Source organism: Miscanthus floridulus, unplaced genomic scaffold, assembly GCF_019320115.1.
Source record: "Miscanthus floridulus cultivar M001 unplaced genomic scaffold, ASM1932011v1 fs_458_1_2, whole genome shotgun sequence".
Taxonomy (NCBI): domain Eukaryota; kingdom Viridiplantae; phylum Streptophyta; class Magnoliopsida; order Poales; family Poaceae; genus Miscanthus; species Miscanthus floridulus.
The window spans coordinates 6433-19515 of record NW_027096782.1 but is presented as its reverse complement, the minus strand read 5'-3'; the positions used below and the strand labels follow the sequence as shown (position 1 = coordinate 19515).

The following is a 13083-nucleotide window of genomic DNA, read 5'->3' as shown; positions in this document are numbered from 1 at the left end:
GTTTGGTATGTGTCTAACATGATTTCTTGTTTTCCTATGTCTTTTAACCATCCTAAAATTACAATTGTAGTGAATTGACTTATTCCTGTATGCGAGATCAGAACCATACAATAGATAGAATATTATATTATGGTTCCTATTTGTCATTGTCAACTTTCTAATATTGACATACAATCACTAGTTTGTAATAGGGTTACCTTCTGTATCAAAAATATTGTAATTGTATGGCAAAGACTAATTATATACATGCTGAGAAATATTGTATTAAATTAAAGGCTGATGGTCGTTATTGTGTGGCAAAGACTATATGTAAATGTAATGTGTTTAATATCTTAGTGCTACCATGCCTAATTATAAAGCGTATGTTTCTCAAGCATAAACCAACTTTTATTTTTAAGTCATTGTAGGGCGCTTAATGTTCTAGTTATAGAGGATTCGGGCAGGACATCTAGTAGAGAGTAGAGACTAGGCCTGGGCATTTGGTATTACAGACCCGATCAGTTCGGTACTTTCGGTTCCTACAGAAATTCGGTTCCTTGGAAAATAGGTATCGATCGATATCTTCTAAAAATCGGTATCGAGGAAATTTGGTTTTGGTATTTTCGGTTTCGCTTTCGTTATTTACTGAAAAATACCAAACTGATGATCACATAGGCATGTAATAGCAGGTTCAAAAGCTAATTTTTGACAAAATTTTGACATGATTCCATAGAGAATATTAGTGCAAAATACACATAAAAACTCCACAAGACTATAAGAGTAGAGTACCATTAATACTTGGGCCCCGTTTGGCACGGCTTGCATCGGCCCCGGCTTATCTGACACCACATTGTAGCACGAAGCAGGTTAGTGAGGGAGAGACGAAGAGAGAGAAAATCTGCTTCGTGCTACAGTGTTGCTACAGTGTTGGTGTCAGATAATCGGAGCCAGTTGAAACTGTGTCCAAACTGGCCTTAATGTAATAATCTCAATAGTACAATAAATAATATAACAACTCAAAACTAGCATATTTCACATGGTTTCGGTAAATTCAGTTTCAGGTACCAAAAATCGGTTTCATATTTTTGTTCGGTTCTCGGTATTTTTTGCCCAAGCCTAGTACAGACCTCGTTGAATGTGGATGGAGTGGTAGGAAGAGAGACAAACCTACGACTCCCTCACTAGGATAAGATCGAGTTAGAAGCTACCAGAACAAGGGGTACCGTACCCTCACCTAAATCTGGTAACGGTTTGGGTCAAAACCGTTTTTTACATTTTGGTTTTTCTATTGGGCCTATTTAGCTTGGGGCAAATGGGCTTAAGCGTACTTGTGGGCTGGTTTGGTTTGGGTTAGCAATCACAATGAATTACCTTGATCGATCTGGCTCTGAGCCCTGCCTCAGTCTTCGACTCCAGTTTCGTATCCCTGATTCCCCATCCATTGCGGTGGCACCCAGCGACCGGCCACAACCATGCGTCGATGGCGTCGACCATCTTGCTTACTAATCAGGCGTCGAGGGCGCTACAAGCAGAGGAAGGTGGCGGTGCACTGCTCATCTCCAAGATCCGCATCATCAATACCCAAGTCGCGTCGGTGCTTTGAGCCTATGATCGATGTCAACCTCGCCTCCCCTCGAGATGGATGGGATGGAATAATTATTGCTTAGATTAATCAATCTTCTGGCCTACTGATGGTGTTGGAGAGTTACCAGACTTGTTTCAACCCGTGGGTCTGGATTCGTTTGGGGCCGAAGATTGTATTAGGCTGTATTAGTTTGTTTTTCAGAAGCAAAGTGGTAGGTGGATTCGATTGGTCTCTTGCGCTTAATTTGAATGGTCTGGAGCAGAATTGTTCTGGTTGCTTGACCATTACCAACTTTACCCTCACCCATGGGTATTTGTACGATACTTGGTGTGTGTTCTCCAACAGCTCAGACAGATCAATCTCGCACGAAGCACCGTCGCCGAGCCACACAGTGCGACTAACGATCCCACCGCCAGAGGCTTTGCCTTGGCTCAGGGCCCCACCTAGCCCCGCAAGGGAACATCCAAGCTCCCCGGATGTAATCCGTCCCTCGAAGGACAAGGAGCGAGCCATACCAAGGCCTCCAATAGCTCATATTCGTGTTGCCTTCTCTCCGAAGAACAAATAGCGACTATGCCAGTTGTGTTCGAATGAAGATTTGAGCTCCTTATTAGGACTCAAATGATTTGTTTCCCAAAGAAGTCAAAGAATGACCGTACCAGGCCATCGTGACACAAGTGCTAGGCGTGCCTACCCATGCTTGCACAAAAGAGATACCACCGCTATAGGATTTTTGCGGTTACAACACAACGGATAGGAACATGCCATCCTCATCCCTTTGGCACCACTGACACCATGACCCAAATGATGCGCACTCGAGTCAAAGCTGCACGATCTCTAAGATTTCATCCTCAGGTAAGGAGATAAAGACGAAGAACGATGACCCATGTTGGAGGGAAGATAAAACCCATCATTTCTTCCTTTTTCTTTCTCTCTCTCATCGTAACCTGGGCTCTCTATAGGATTGAAAGCATTCCAACACTCTTAAACCATGAACCATAGCCCTCACTCATCCATAACCCAAATGCAAACTTTGAGCACTCGTGCTCAGGATACATGAACAGAAACCCACATACTGGATGTAGGGCACGTTACTTGAACTAGTATAATTCTGAGTCTTTGAGGGCTAACCATCAGAAGCCATACACACGGCTACAAATTGCTAGTCGACGCTACGAAACATTGACAAAACGCCAAGGAAGAAGATGGCACTATAACCATTAAATCGTGGACGAGGGGATACACCCACCCCAGACATGTGGGCCATCACTTCCCTCCTCACGCGTCTAATAAGTGAGCTTGACACATTAGGGCTTGCACAGAGTTCGTGGGATAGTTCGTGGGATAGAGAGAAAAAAAGGAATCAACAAACACCAAGACCAAATTCAACTTGAAATGTCTACACATAAGGCATCAATCAAAAAATCCGATCTAGTGCTTTGCGATGATGCACTGGATTGAGGATTCGACATTCAATCACACACAAATGCAATGGTCAACTGTTAGCTAGCAAGAGACTCAGGGGTTGGATCAAGAAACAACAAAGAACCTGTTTTAGAAGGATGAGTCTTTCTCCGATGACGATGTGGCCGGCGCCATGCTTGCATCTCCTAATGCGCTCTAACCATTTTGTTGCTAGTGTGCTGCCCTCTATGCTACGCAAGTGCAAGTGCCCCGTGCTAGCCATCTGCGGCGCCCAGAGGGAGTGGGGAAAGTAGACAACATTAGGGTTTTGCAACGAAGGTTGGAAATATATATGACTTAATATGGGCTAGTGGGCCTTTTTTATGGCCCAAAAGAGCATATGATTTATTGAGCTCCAATGCTACTTACTGATTATTTCTTTAACACTATCGAGTCTGATTTGTCAACCCATTTGAAGCCCATTTAGAAAATAACTGAGTGTGGGTAATAAATCTAGATTATCACCTGAGTTTTGCGCTAAGTTGTTTCTTCTCATTACATCTTCTGAATATTAAGGATACATCATACAGATGACCACTTCTTAGAAAAAAAAACATGTTATTTAAGGTAGTATTTGGATCCTAAGGCTAAACATTAGTCCATCCTATGATAATAGACTAAACATAAACTAATTATGAAATAATCAAGGCTAACAGGCCTAAGGACTAATAAAGGTTAATGGGCTCTAACCACCAATTAGACCACATTTTTTAAGACCGAATTAGACCACATTATGCACTCAATATTTGGCCTCGTACATGGCAACTGGCATAAAAAACAACTGCTATGGTATCCAAACAGCCTCTATAAAATTCGTTTTTCGTAAGTTTATAACTATAACTATTTCCTAATTCCCTTTGTTTTCTTTACCAATAAGGGCCTGTTCGTTTGGCACGGAACCAGCCCTTGGATCCATTCGTATCGGGAATATTTTACTAATTTGTACTAGTTTTGATCAGCGGGAAGGGTTAATTTGTACTAGTTTTGATCAGCGGGAAGGGTTACTGGTTGGATTTCACCCAACCGAACGAGCCCTAAGTCTATATGCATATACTACCCCAATTTACTAATTTCCCCTTGTTTTCTTTACGAAGATTGAAGAGGATGGAAACACAGTATCTCGCGCAAAAACATACTTTTTTTTAGCCCTGGAAAAACATACTTCTCGCTGAAAAGAAAAAGGGAAACAAAAAGATTATCATGTTCTCTCCAATGCAAGCGTCCGTCTTCTTCTTTCTCAATATTCATTCCCACAAGGCCACAATCAGCATCGCCGAGCACTGCCTCCCCACGCGCGGCTCTTCCCGCCCAGCGCCACTGCCGCCATGCTCCTTGCCCTCTCCTTCCTCCACCTCCCGCCCAACACTGCCCCTTTCTATTCCTTCCGGGTCCATCGCACCCACCACTCCCACCCTCACCTCTCCCTCCGCACTCGGCGCGCCTCAGCGACGGCGGCAGCGGCCGAAGCTGAGAACCCGTCCGCATCGGCGGACGTCGAGATGGTCCGCGGGCGGGACGGCGTTTGGACGGCGCGGTCCCCAACTGTGGTGGTCCTGTGGGACCTCGACAACAAGCCCCCGCGCGGGCCGCCGTTCCCGGCCGCCACAGCCCTCATCGGCGCTGCCTCCCTCCTCGGCCGCGTCGTCTCGGTCTCCGCCTTCGCCAACCGCCACGCCTTCTCCCACCTCCCTGGCTGGGTCGCCGCCGAGCGCCGCGACCGCCGCGCCCTCGACCGCGCCGAGCGCGCGGGGGTCGTCGCCCCTTCCGTGCCCTACTCCTGCGCCGTCTGCGGCCGCCGTTTCCCCACCCGCCCCGATCTCACCCGCCACTTCCGCCAGCTTCACGAGCGCGAGCGCAACAAGAAGCTCTCCCGCCTCCGCTCCCTCAAGGGCAAGAAGCGGCAGAAGTTCCGCGAGCGGTTCATCTCCGGCAACACCAAGTACGAGGACGCCGCGCGGGAGGTCCTCACCCCCAAGGTAGGATATGGGCTCGCCTCCGAGCTCCGACGCGCGGGCGTCCACGTCCGCACCGTCTCCGACAAGCCGCAGGCCGCGGACCACGCGCTCAAGCGTCAGGTGAAGCACTCCGTCGCCTGTGGTGTCGATTGGGTGGTGCTCGTCTCTGACGACTCGGATTTCACCGATACTGTGCGGAATGCTCGCGGTGCCGACCTGAGGACGGTCGTGGTGGGCGACGGTTGCCGTGCTCTGGGCAAGGTTGCTGACATTTGGTTGCCATGGGACCGAGTCGAGAATGGGGAGGTTGATGAGGAGATGCTGAGGAGTTGCACATTTGCAGAGTACCGAGAAGATCAGGAAGATGAGCGGGGTGAGCAGTTCATAGGGGATTGGGATGCAAGTGACTTTGATGATGTTGTTGACAATATTGTTGGAATGAGAACCAGTTTGCTCGGGGTTACGACAATATCTGCGTTTGCTGATGAGGACATTACAGATGGCATATTTGATAGTATGTTTTGGAGTAGTGATGATGAGGAAGAGGATGGTTACTTGTGAGGTTCACATGTGTGTTAACAGGTAAGCGGTAAACATTTGTATGGATACACTTTTTTTTTTTGGTTTTTTGGGTACATGTGACTTGATCAGTCGATCATGCAGAAATTAGCAAACTATTGTAGAATTAGCCACAAGATTGTCTTCCCTTAAAAAGTAACTGGATCATGAATATTTGATCAGTTTGCATGAGTAGTTCACTCTCTATGTGATATGAATGTTTGGTAACTGAGTTGAGTTAATTCGCCTTTTTAGTTTTTCTTGCGCATCGAAGAAGATTACATTTGTTCACTTTAGTGCTACCTCCAGAGAATTGGAAAGAACTTGTATCGAGTTTTAAGTCAAGCTTCATTTGTTTTTCAGCACATTTCCCACAGGATCCAGATTCCATAATGAAATGCACCAACAACCAAGCAACCACCACCACAATTCACATGCTTGTATTGTCTTCCTGGCTTCCTGCACATCTCCTGAACTAACTTTTCATACTGAGGCATGAATGGTTTCATGCTTTGCTCACTGCTATTCTGCTTAAGGTTAGAGGTCCTCTTTTCTAGGATCTCCTATTTCATCAAATAATTCAGCCATTGTTTCTTGAAACTTTTACTGGTAAAGGTTTCACATGCCCGAATTTTGTAGATGCCGACCATCAAGATTGTCAGGCTGGCATCATTCCTGCTCTATGCTCTCTATTTCTCCAAGCAATTCTAGAAACAATCTTATCTTCCTGGCACTTATATTTTTGGCAATCGAAGCCCATGCTCTGCCCTAATAGATTGCTAGGAAGCATGCTCACCTTCTGGCCAAAAGGGTATGGAAGTCTGGGGTATCCAACTATTGATTTATCTGTATATAAGTTCATTTCTCACCACTAAACTTTTTTATAGTTGAACACTCTTTCTCTGTTTTGTTATAGGAAATGATCATGTGATTTCGAGAATCCGCGGTTGTGGTTCATTAGAGCAGTGTTAGAATGGAAACTATGCAGACGAGACAGTTTTATTTCTCATTTGATTTACATCCATATCAAACACCAGTTTTGGGGCGACTGGGCGAGTTCCTCAGCCAGAAGTACTAATTTAATTTTAGTTTGAGAACATAGGCTAGTTAGTTATGAGCTAATTGAGACAGTTCCTTCTCTTCTGTGTTAACATATGGGGACAATTAACAAAAAATATGGTGCCCCTGTTGTATGCCCTTCTTCAGATCAGTTTTGCACGTCTTAACCATTTTTGGAAGACTATATATTTTGCAGTTACTGCATTTCAGGTGCAAGTTTTGGATAACATCTTGATACAGGGATGAGGACTGAGCATCGGGAGATCAACAAGTCACTCGGTCTCGAACTTACGAGACATAAGTTTATCCTGCCGTTGACTTGAAGGATTAAACACCAGTTTGACTGGGTGCCGGTGGGTGTTCAGTTCGATCATGAAGAACACTTTGGTTAAGTTCAGTTCGATGGGTAGGCAGGTTGGGCATCTTTCGACGGGCCTTTTGCTTATCGCTTCTGCTGAACAAGCCCGTGAAATAACATGTGATGGAGAACCATTATAAGAAATGCCTGTGGCTGGCTGTAGATCCTTTCCGCTGAGAATCGATCTTTTCTATCTTTTCGCCTTTGGCAGAACATCCATTGAGTGCGTGTTTAGTTGGTTGAAGTTTCGAATTTTGGCTACTGTAGCACTTTCGTTTTTATGTGGCAATTAGTGTTCAATCATGGACTAATTAGGTTTAAAATGTTCGTCTCGCAATTTCCAACTAAACTGTGTAATTAGTTTTTTTTGTCTATATTTAATGTTTTATGTACGTATCGTAAGATTTGATTGATGTGACGGGGACTGTAGCATTTTTTGAGAATTTGGATGGGGACTAAACACGGGCTGAGAAATGTTATCCTTACAGTTATCTTTTCTGTCCTCCTTCCGTTGGCGTATCTTCTGGTTCGCTGCAGCTATTCATTCCTCTGTACGGGAAGGCTTCGGCGACCTGTCCGGCTGTCCCACCAGCCAGACTCCCTGACCCTGCGAAAATCCGAAAACATGACCCTGCTATTCAGCCCGTGTTTAGTTAAAAAAAATCTCAAAAAGTACTATGGTAGCCATCACATCGAATTTTGTGATACGTGTATAGAGCATTAAATATACATGAAAAAAAACTAATTGCACAATTTGGTTGGAAATCGCGAGATGAACGTTTTGAGTCTAATTAGTTTATAATCGAACACTAATTATCAAATAAAAACGAAAGTGTTATAGTAGGCAAATTTCAACTTTCCCAACTAAACACGCCCTCATTGAAAATCACCTGCTAGGCTGCTAGTACAGGACGGCAGTCGCGTCGCGATCCGCGAACGTGGTTCCGTAGCTCGCTATCCACGCTGCCGTCGAACCACCTGTCTCTGTGAAAGAACTGTCAGGAAGCTCCGTCCACCGACGCAAAAATCCTAGTGTGCTGTACTCCAGCATAACAGTAGGAGTACGGCCAAATCAGTGGATCTCCTTCAGTGGCCCAGCGTGACAGGACACTGACACCGCAGTCGCTCGATGCATCCACTCCGTTCTGCTCGCAGCATTTCCCGAGCAGAGATCTGAAAATCGCACTGCACTGGTGCATCATCACCTGCGCGGCTGCCTGCGCCCAAACGGCCAAACGCATCAAGGGAGCGGTGAGTCGGTGACCCGGGCGGCCACCGGCCAACTCCAGCCGCTCAAGGATACGGAGCACTCGCACTCGCACGTCACAGAACCAGACAACCCCAAACCGTCCGCCGCCCCACCCCACGTTGACGAACGAGGAGGAAGAGAAATCGAAGGGCCGGCACGGCGGCGGCAGGCAGCGCAGGGCCCCGCCAGCGCGCGGGGCGGGCGGCATGGGGGGCATCGGCATCCCGGCCCGCGGCACCGAACCGAACCAAGCGGATAACAACGGCGTCGCGGTCGCCCCCGCATTGTCGCGCTGTGGGGCGGCGGGCCCCGCGCTACGCGACATGGACACACGGGACGACGCCCCACGACACGCCCGTCGGCCCGTCACCGTCCGTTCCCCACGGCTTCTCCCACTCCGCTCGCGGTCGCACCGTGCTTCTTCCCGCATCCGGCCGGGGCGGGGCACAGGCCGTCCGCGTCGCCTGCCGCGGCGCCCGCCACGTGGCCGCCGCTCTCCCGCGCATGTCGGCGGGCGTTAGCTGTCCCGTCCTTCGTCGGTCGCCGCGCACCGTATCGGCTTCGCGGCCGGCCCATCCCGATGCTAGTCCGTCCGTCCGTTCGCTGCCCTCCTGGCGGCGCGACACGCGGCGCTGCTCACACGGGCGTGGGCGGGCCGTTCGGCCCCCGTCGGCGGCGGCGCACGGCTCTCGGCTCGGTCTCGTCTCTCGCGTCGCGTAGACGGTCGCGGCGGCTGGGGGCTGGGGCATATGATCGCGTTGCTTAACTGTGACGGCTCTCTTGATTAGCCAGCACAGGACCTGTTACGGCCGCCGCCGCAGCCAGATGCGGTGCACGTAACGTAAGCTGGCAACGCGCGCTGCCTACTTGCGTTGCCATCGTTCGTCGCTGTACATGTACTTGCTTTTGCGGCGTTCAGACAGAACTGAGCGTGCCATGTTACATCACGGTGGACGCACAACCGTTCCTACGTTCCATACCATACGTAGGAGTACATACCGCAAGTAGGGGCAGAGATCAGAAGTGACAGTGTCCTGCAGAGCTTTTGAGAGAGAGAGAGAGCGCATCCGTTCCCGGTGCGCACCGACCATCAATTATTTCGACCGCACTAATGACCGCACCCGTCACACCAAAACCTAACGAGCGATTAGTTTACTCAACTTAAAACTCCCTGGCGATAAGCTCATAGTCACCGTCACACTCGCACAGGTCGCCAGTGCCGGCCGTCCCTGGCCCGGTTGGCTGGACTAAAAATATTATTAGCTAATTTATTATAAAAAAATACTACACATTAGCCAAAAAAAATACCGCTTATAAGGCCCCGTTTAGATGCGAAAAATTTTAGCTTTTAGCTACTGTAACATTTTTGTTTGTATTTAGCAAAAATTGTCCAATTATAGACTATTTAGACTTAAAAGATTCGTCTCGCTAATTACGGGTAAACTGTGCAATTAGTTATTTTTTTACCTACATTTAATGCTTCATACATGTGCCGCAAAATTTAATATGACGAAGAATCTTGAAAATTTTTGGATTTTGGGTGCGATCTAAACAGCCTAAACCCAGCGAACGAGCCTGTCGCCACACCCACACCCACACCCACAGCCGCGCGCACCGACTCGCGCCCGCGAAAAATCCCGCCACGCCCGCCCACGCCCTAGGGCATTCCCAATGCAGAAATCACTATAGTTTTTATGGGCATTAATTGTACTGCCACCTAAGCATTTTGCTGATGTGGCAAGGTAGTTATTGAAGAGAGAGAACAAAAATCATAGAAACCGAGTCTAAGTTAGAAACCATGTCTACACGAGAACCAAGACACGAAGAGATGTGATTGGTAGCGAATGGAGAGAGAGTGTATGTGATTGGATAAAAAATTGTTCTGTAGAAACTGTCCATTGAAACCATAATTTCTATATATATATAGTGTCTATAAAAATTAATAGGTATAGAAACTATACGTAGTTTCTAGCATTAGGAGTGCCCTAATCGCCCTCCCACCAACTCACGCCCCCACGCTAATCCCCACCTGGGCCGTTCGCCTAATCCCCAACTATTTATATACCCCACCGCTCATAGGCGCAAGAGAAAGAGAGAGAGGGGGGAGGGTCAGAGGAGGGAGAGAGAGACACGCAGACCAGGAGCAGCGAGCGGCAGCGCCCCACGACCCCCACCACCTCCGCCGCCGCGGCAAACTGCTGCTGCCGAACCGGGGGGATGGAGAGGGACGCCACTGCCTTCTGCCCGCCGCCCCAGCCCGCGCCGGCCGCCCCGGCTTCGGCGCCGCCCGCGACGGCGCTTGGCGCCGGTGGAGCGGTCGCGGCAGCGGCAGGGCACGGCCGCGGCGGCGGCGGCGGAGGGAGGCAGTACCGCGGCGTTCGGATGCGCAAGTGGGGCAAGTGGGTGGCGGAGATCCGCGAGCCGAACAAGCGGTCGCGGATCTGGCTCGGGTCATACTCCACCGCCGTCGCCGCCGCGCGCGCCTACGACACGGCCGTGTTTTACCTCCGCGGCCGCTCCGCGCGGCTCAACTTCCCCGACCAGCTCGACGGCGCGGCGGTGGCCGACAACCCCGAGGGGCACAAGGACGGCGCCGGGGCGGGGCTCACGGCCGCCGCCATCCGCAAGAAGGCGGCCGAGGTCGGCGCCCGCGTCGACGCGCTCCACTGCGGCGTCGGCGGCCTCGCTGGCGGAGGCGGCGCCTCTCCGCAGCCGCTGTCGTCCCTTCGCCGCCGCGCCAAGAACCCCGACCTCAACCGGGAGCCCACCCCGGACACCTCAGACGACGAGTGAAGCCCGCTGATTTCGTCGTTCTTCTTCTTCTTCCTCCTCCTCCATCTACCAGTCCCCTAGTCCTTAGGCAAAACTACTCACCTGAGGGGTAGCTAGCTAGCTAGACAGCAGTAGCAAGTAAAGCAGGCAACAAGATGGCGCCAGGGACGCAGCGCAAGGTGTTCGGTGGAATGCGGATGAGCTCGGAGGTGGCCAATAATGGAGCCGCGACGTCGACGTCAGGGCCGGAAGCCGTAGTAAGTAGGAGGAGGAGCCTAGCGTGCGAGATGTGCCGTTTGCCCGGAGGCGACGTCGACGGACGTCGACGGCGACGGCGACGGCGACGGCTCTAGCACACAGTAGCAGGAGAGACGGGTGCGTGCGTGCGTGTCAGTGTGCGCGGGCATGTAGCTATGCAAGACGGCTATGTACCTCTCCCCTTCACATAAAGACGTGTGTAAAGAAAAAAGATACTCGGCAAGCAAGATGGGCAACAGCTTCATCAATCTTTTCCTTGTTTCTTCCTTCCCGCTTCAATGAAAAGGCAGAGCCCCTGTCAATCTCGCTCAAAAAAATCTTTTCCTTTTGTGATTGATCATTCCGATTTCAATTTCGAAGGCAAGTGGTGTTGTGATCAATCTCTGGGCTGTGGGCTCTGTTTGAAACGTTGGAGTTTCATGGAAATTTTCAAATATGAATAGTTTGTTCTTGAATTTGAAAAATAATTCCACCGTTCCAAATGAGGCCAATTTGATGGTCTCCAGTGAATCTTGCGTGCTCCTGTGCCAAACCGGGCCATGTCTGTTTGGCTGAAAGAAGCAGCAGCATCGGGTTTCGTCGCGAACTGGCTTTACCATCTTTTAGCACGCCTCGGTCCCTCGGAAGTGGGGGTCTCCTCGTGTCGCCTGCTGGGTGCTGGCGGTGGCGGCAGGCGGCAAAGGCTGAGGAGTGAGGAGGCCGTCGGTGCGACGGCGGCCGTGGTGCTGGCGTTTGCTACCTGACGGCGACGGGCACACGTTGCGGTGCCGCGCGGGGATTGGCGACCTGGCCGGCGCGGTGGACGGACACGGACTTGCCGTGCGAGGCGTACCTGTCTGTCCCGCCGAAAATGATAGGCGGTGGCCGTGAGGTGCCGTGCCGGTGGATATGTGCTGGTGATGGCGGGCGGGGTGGACCGGCCCGTCTGCCGCGTTGGTTCGTTCGGCCGTGGGGATGGCGTGGACTGGGGAGGCGCCACCGCTGCCGGTGGTGCTCGTCCTCATCGTCAGCTGGCCAATGACGCGCGTGTCGGCAATTGATTACGGCGCTCGAGAGCCGCCCGCCGCCCCGGCCCCTGGAGCTGGACCTGGACCTGGAGGCTGGAACTGCAGGCGAAGATTCGTGTCGGCTCTGCGGACGAGTGGACGACGACCGGGAGTACGGCGCCTGGTCCACGGCATCGCATCGGCATGGGATGTCTCACAACACAAGATTTCTCTGGCGCGTTTTGTCAAAGTATATTGCCCACCACACGTCCATCCGGTTATGCTTTCGGGATCAGATGATCAGATCAGTTGGTTGGTAGATGAAACTCTGTATTGTATCTTTAACACGGTAGATATGTGCTGCTTCAGCTCGCATGGAGCCGAAGCAAAGGAATCAATTCAATGAAAAAGGCGTCTAGGCCCATGTGAATGTTTGTCTCTCCAGTTTGCGATGCAAGTGAACAGTGAACATTTGACCACGCCACGTTGTTGGCACATGTAGAACTCAAAAACACATGATAAATATCTGCACTCTGAAACTGGTAGCTTTCTAGTGCAGTGCACTGTCGCAGAAGAACATTCCCACTGGCCACTGGATTGCGTGCGGGCGGCAACAACAATCAAGCAAGTATGGACGGCAACGACCCCCGGCGATGACAACGACGTCGTTCGTGCCTACGATCACGAGAATCCATCTGACCATCTGGGTCGGCATCAGGCACCGGAAAACAATCTCCTGGCGGGACGGATCGGAGCGGGGGCCACCACCGGATTTCCTTGCTGATCTGGGCTGCTCCGTCACGAGCCGTCCCGCCGGCCAGGACGCTGGTTTCAGTTGACCGGAGCCGGACTAGGCCGCG

At 50.6% G+C, this 13083-nt stretch overlaps 2 protein-coding genes across 6 annotated transcripts; both read left to right on the top strand.

Annotated features, from left to right (window-relative positions):
• The first annotated feature begins 4292 nt into the window (after window positions 1-4292).
• On the top strand, window positions 4293-7279 carry LOC136531848 (uncharacterized). Of its 5 annotated transcripts, none has more exons than XM_066524498.1 (2): window positions 4293-5565; window positions 6811-7279. In XM_066524498.1, the coding sequence occupies exon 1, from the start codon at window positions 4354-4356 to the stop codon at window positions 5542-5544; it is 1191 nt and encodes a 396-aa protein (XP_066380595.1). In that variant the 5' UTR covers window positions 4293-4353; the 3' UTR covers window positions 5545-5565; window positions 6811-7279. The 5 variants fall into 5 exon arrangements, with proteins under 5 accessions (XP_066380595.1, XP_066380596.1, XP_066380597.1 ...); XM_066524499.1 differs by having other exon boundaries at window positions 6797-7279; XM_066524500.1 differs by having other exon boundaries at window positions 6781-7279.
• Window positions 7280-10288: 3009 nt separating this feature from the next.
• LOC136531850 (ethylene-responsive transcription factor RAP2-1-like) lies at window positions 10289-11704 on the top strand. Its single transcript, XM_066524502.1, has one exon. The coding sequence runs from the start codon at window positions 10425-10427 to the stop codon at window positions 10998-11000; it is 576 nt and encodes a 191-aa protein (XP_066380599.1). The 5' UTR covers window positions 10289-10424; the 3' UTR covers window positions 11001-11704.
• Window positions 11705-13083: the final 1379 nt, after the last annotated feature.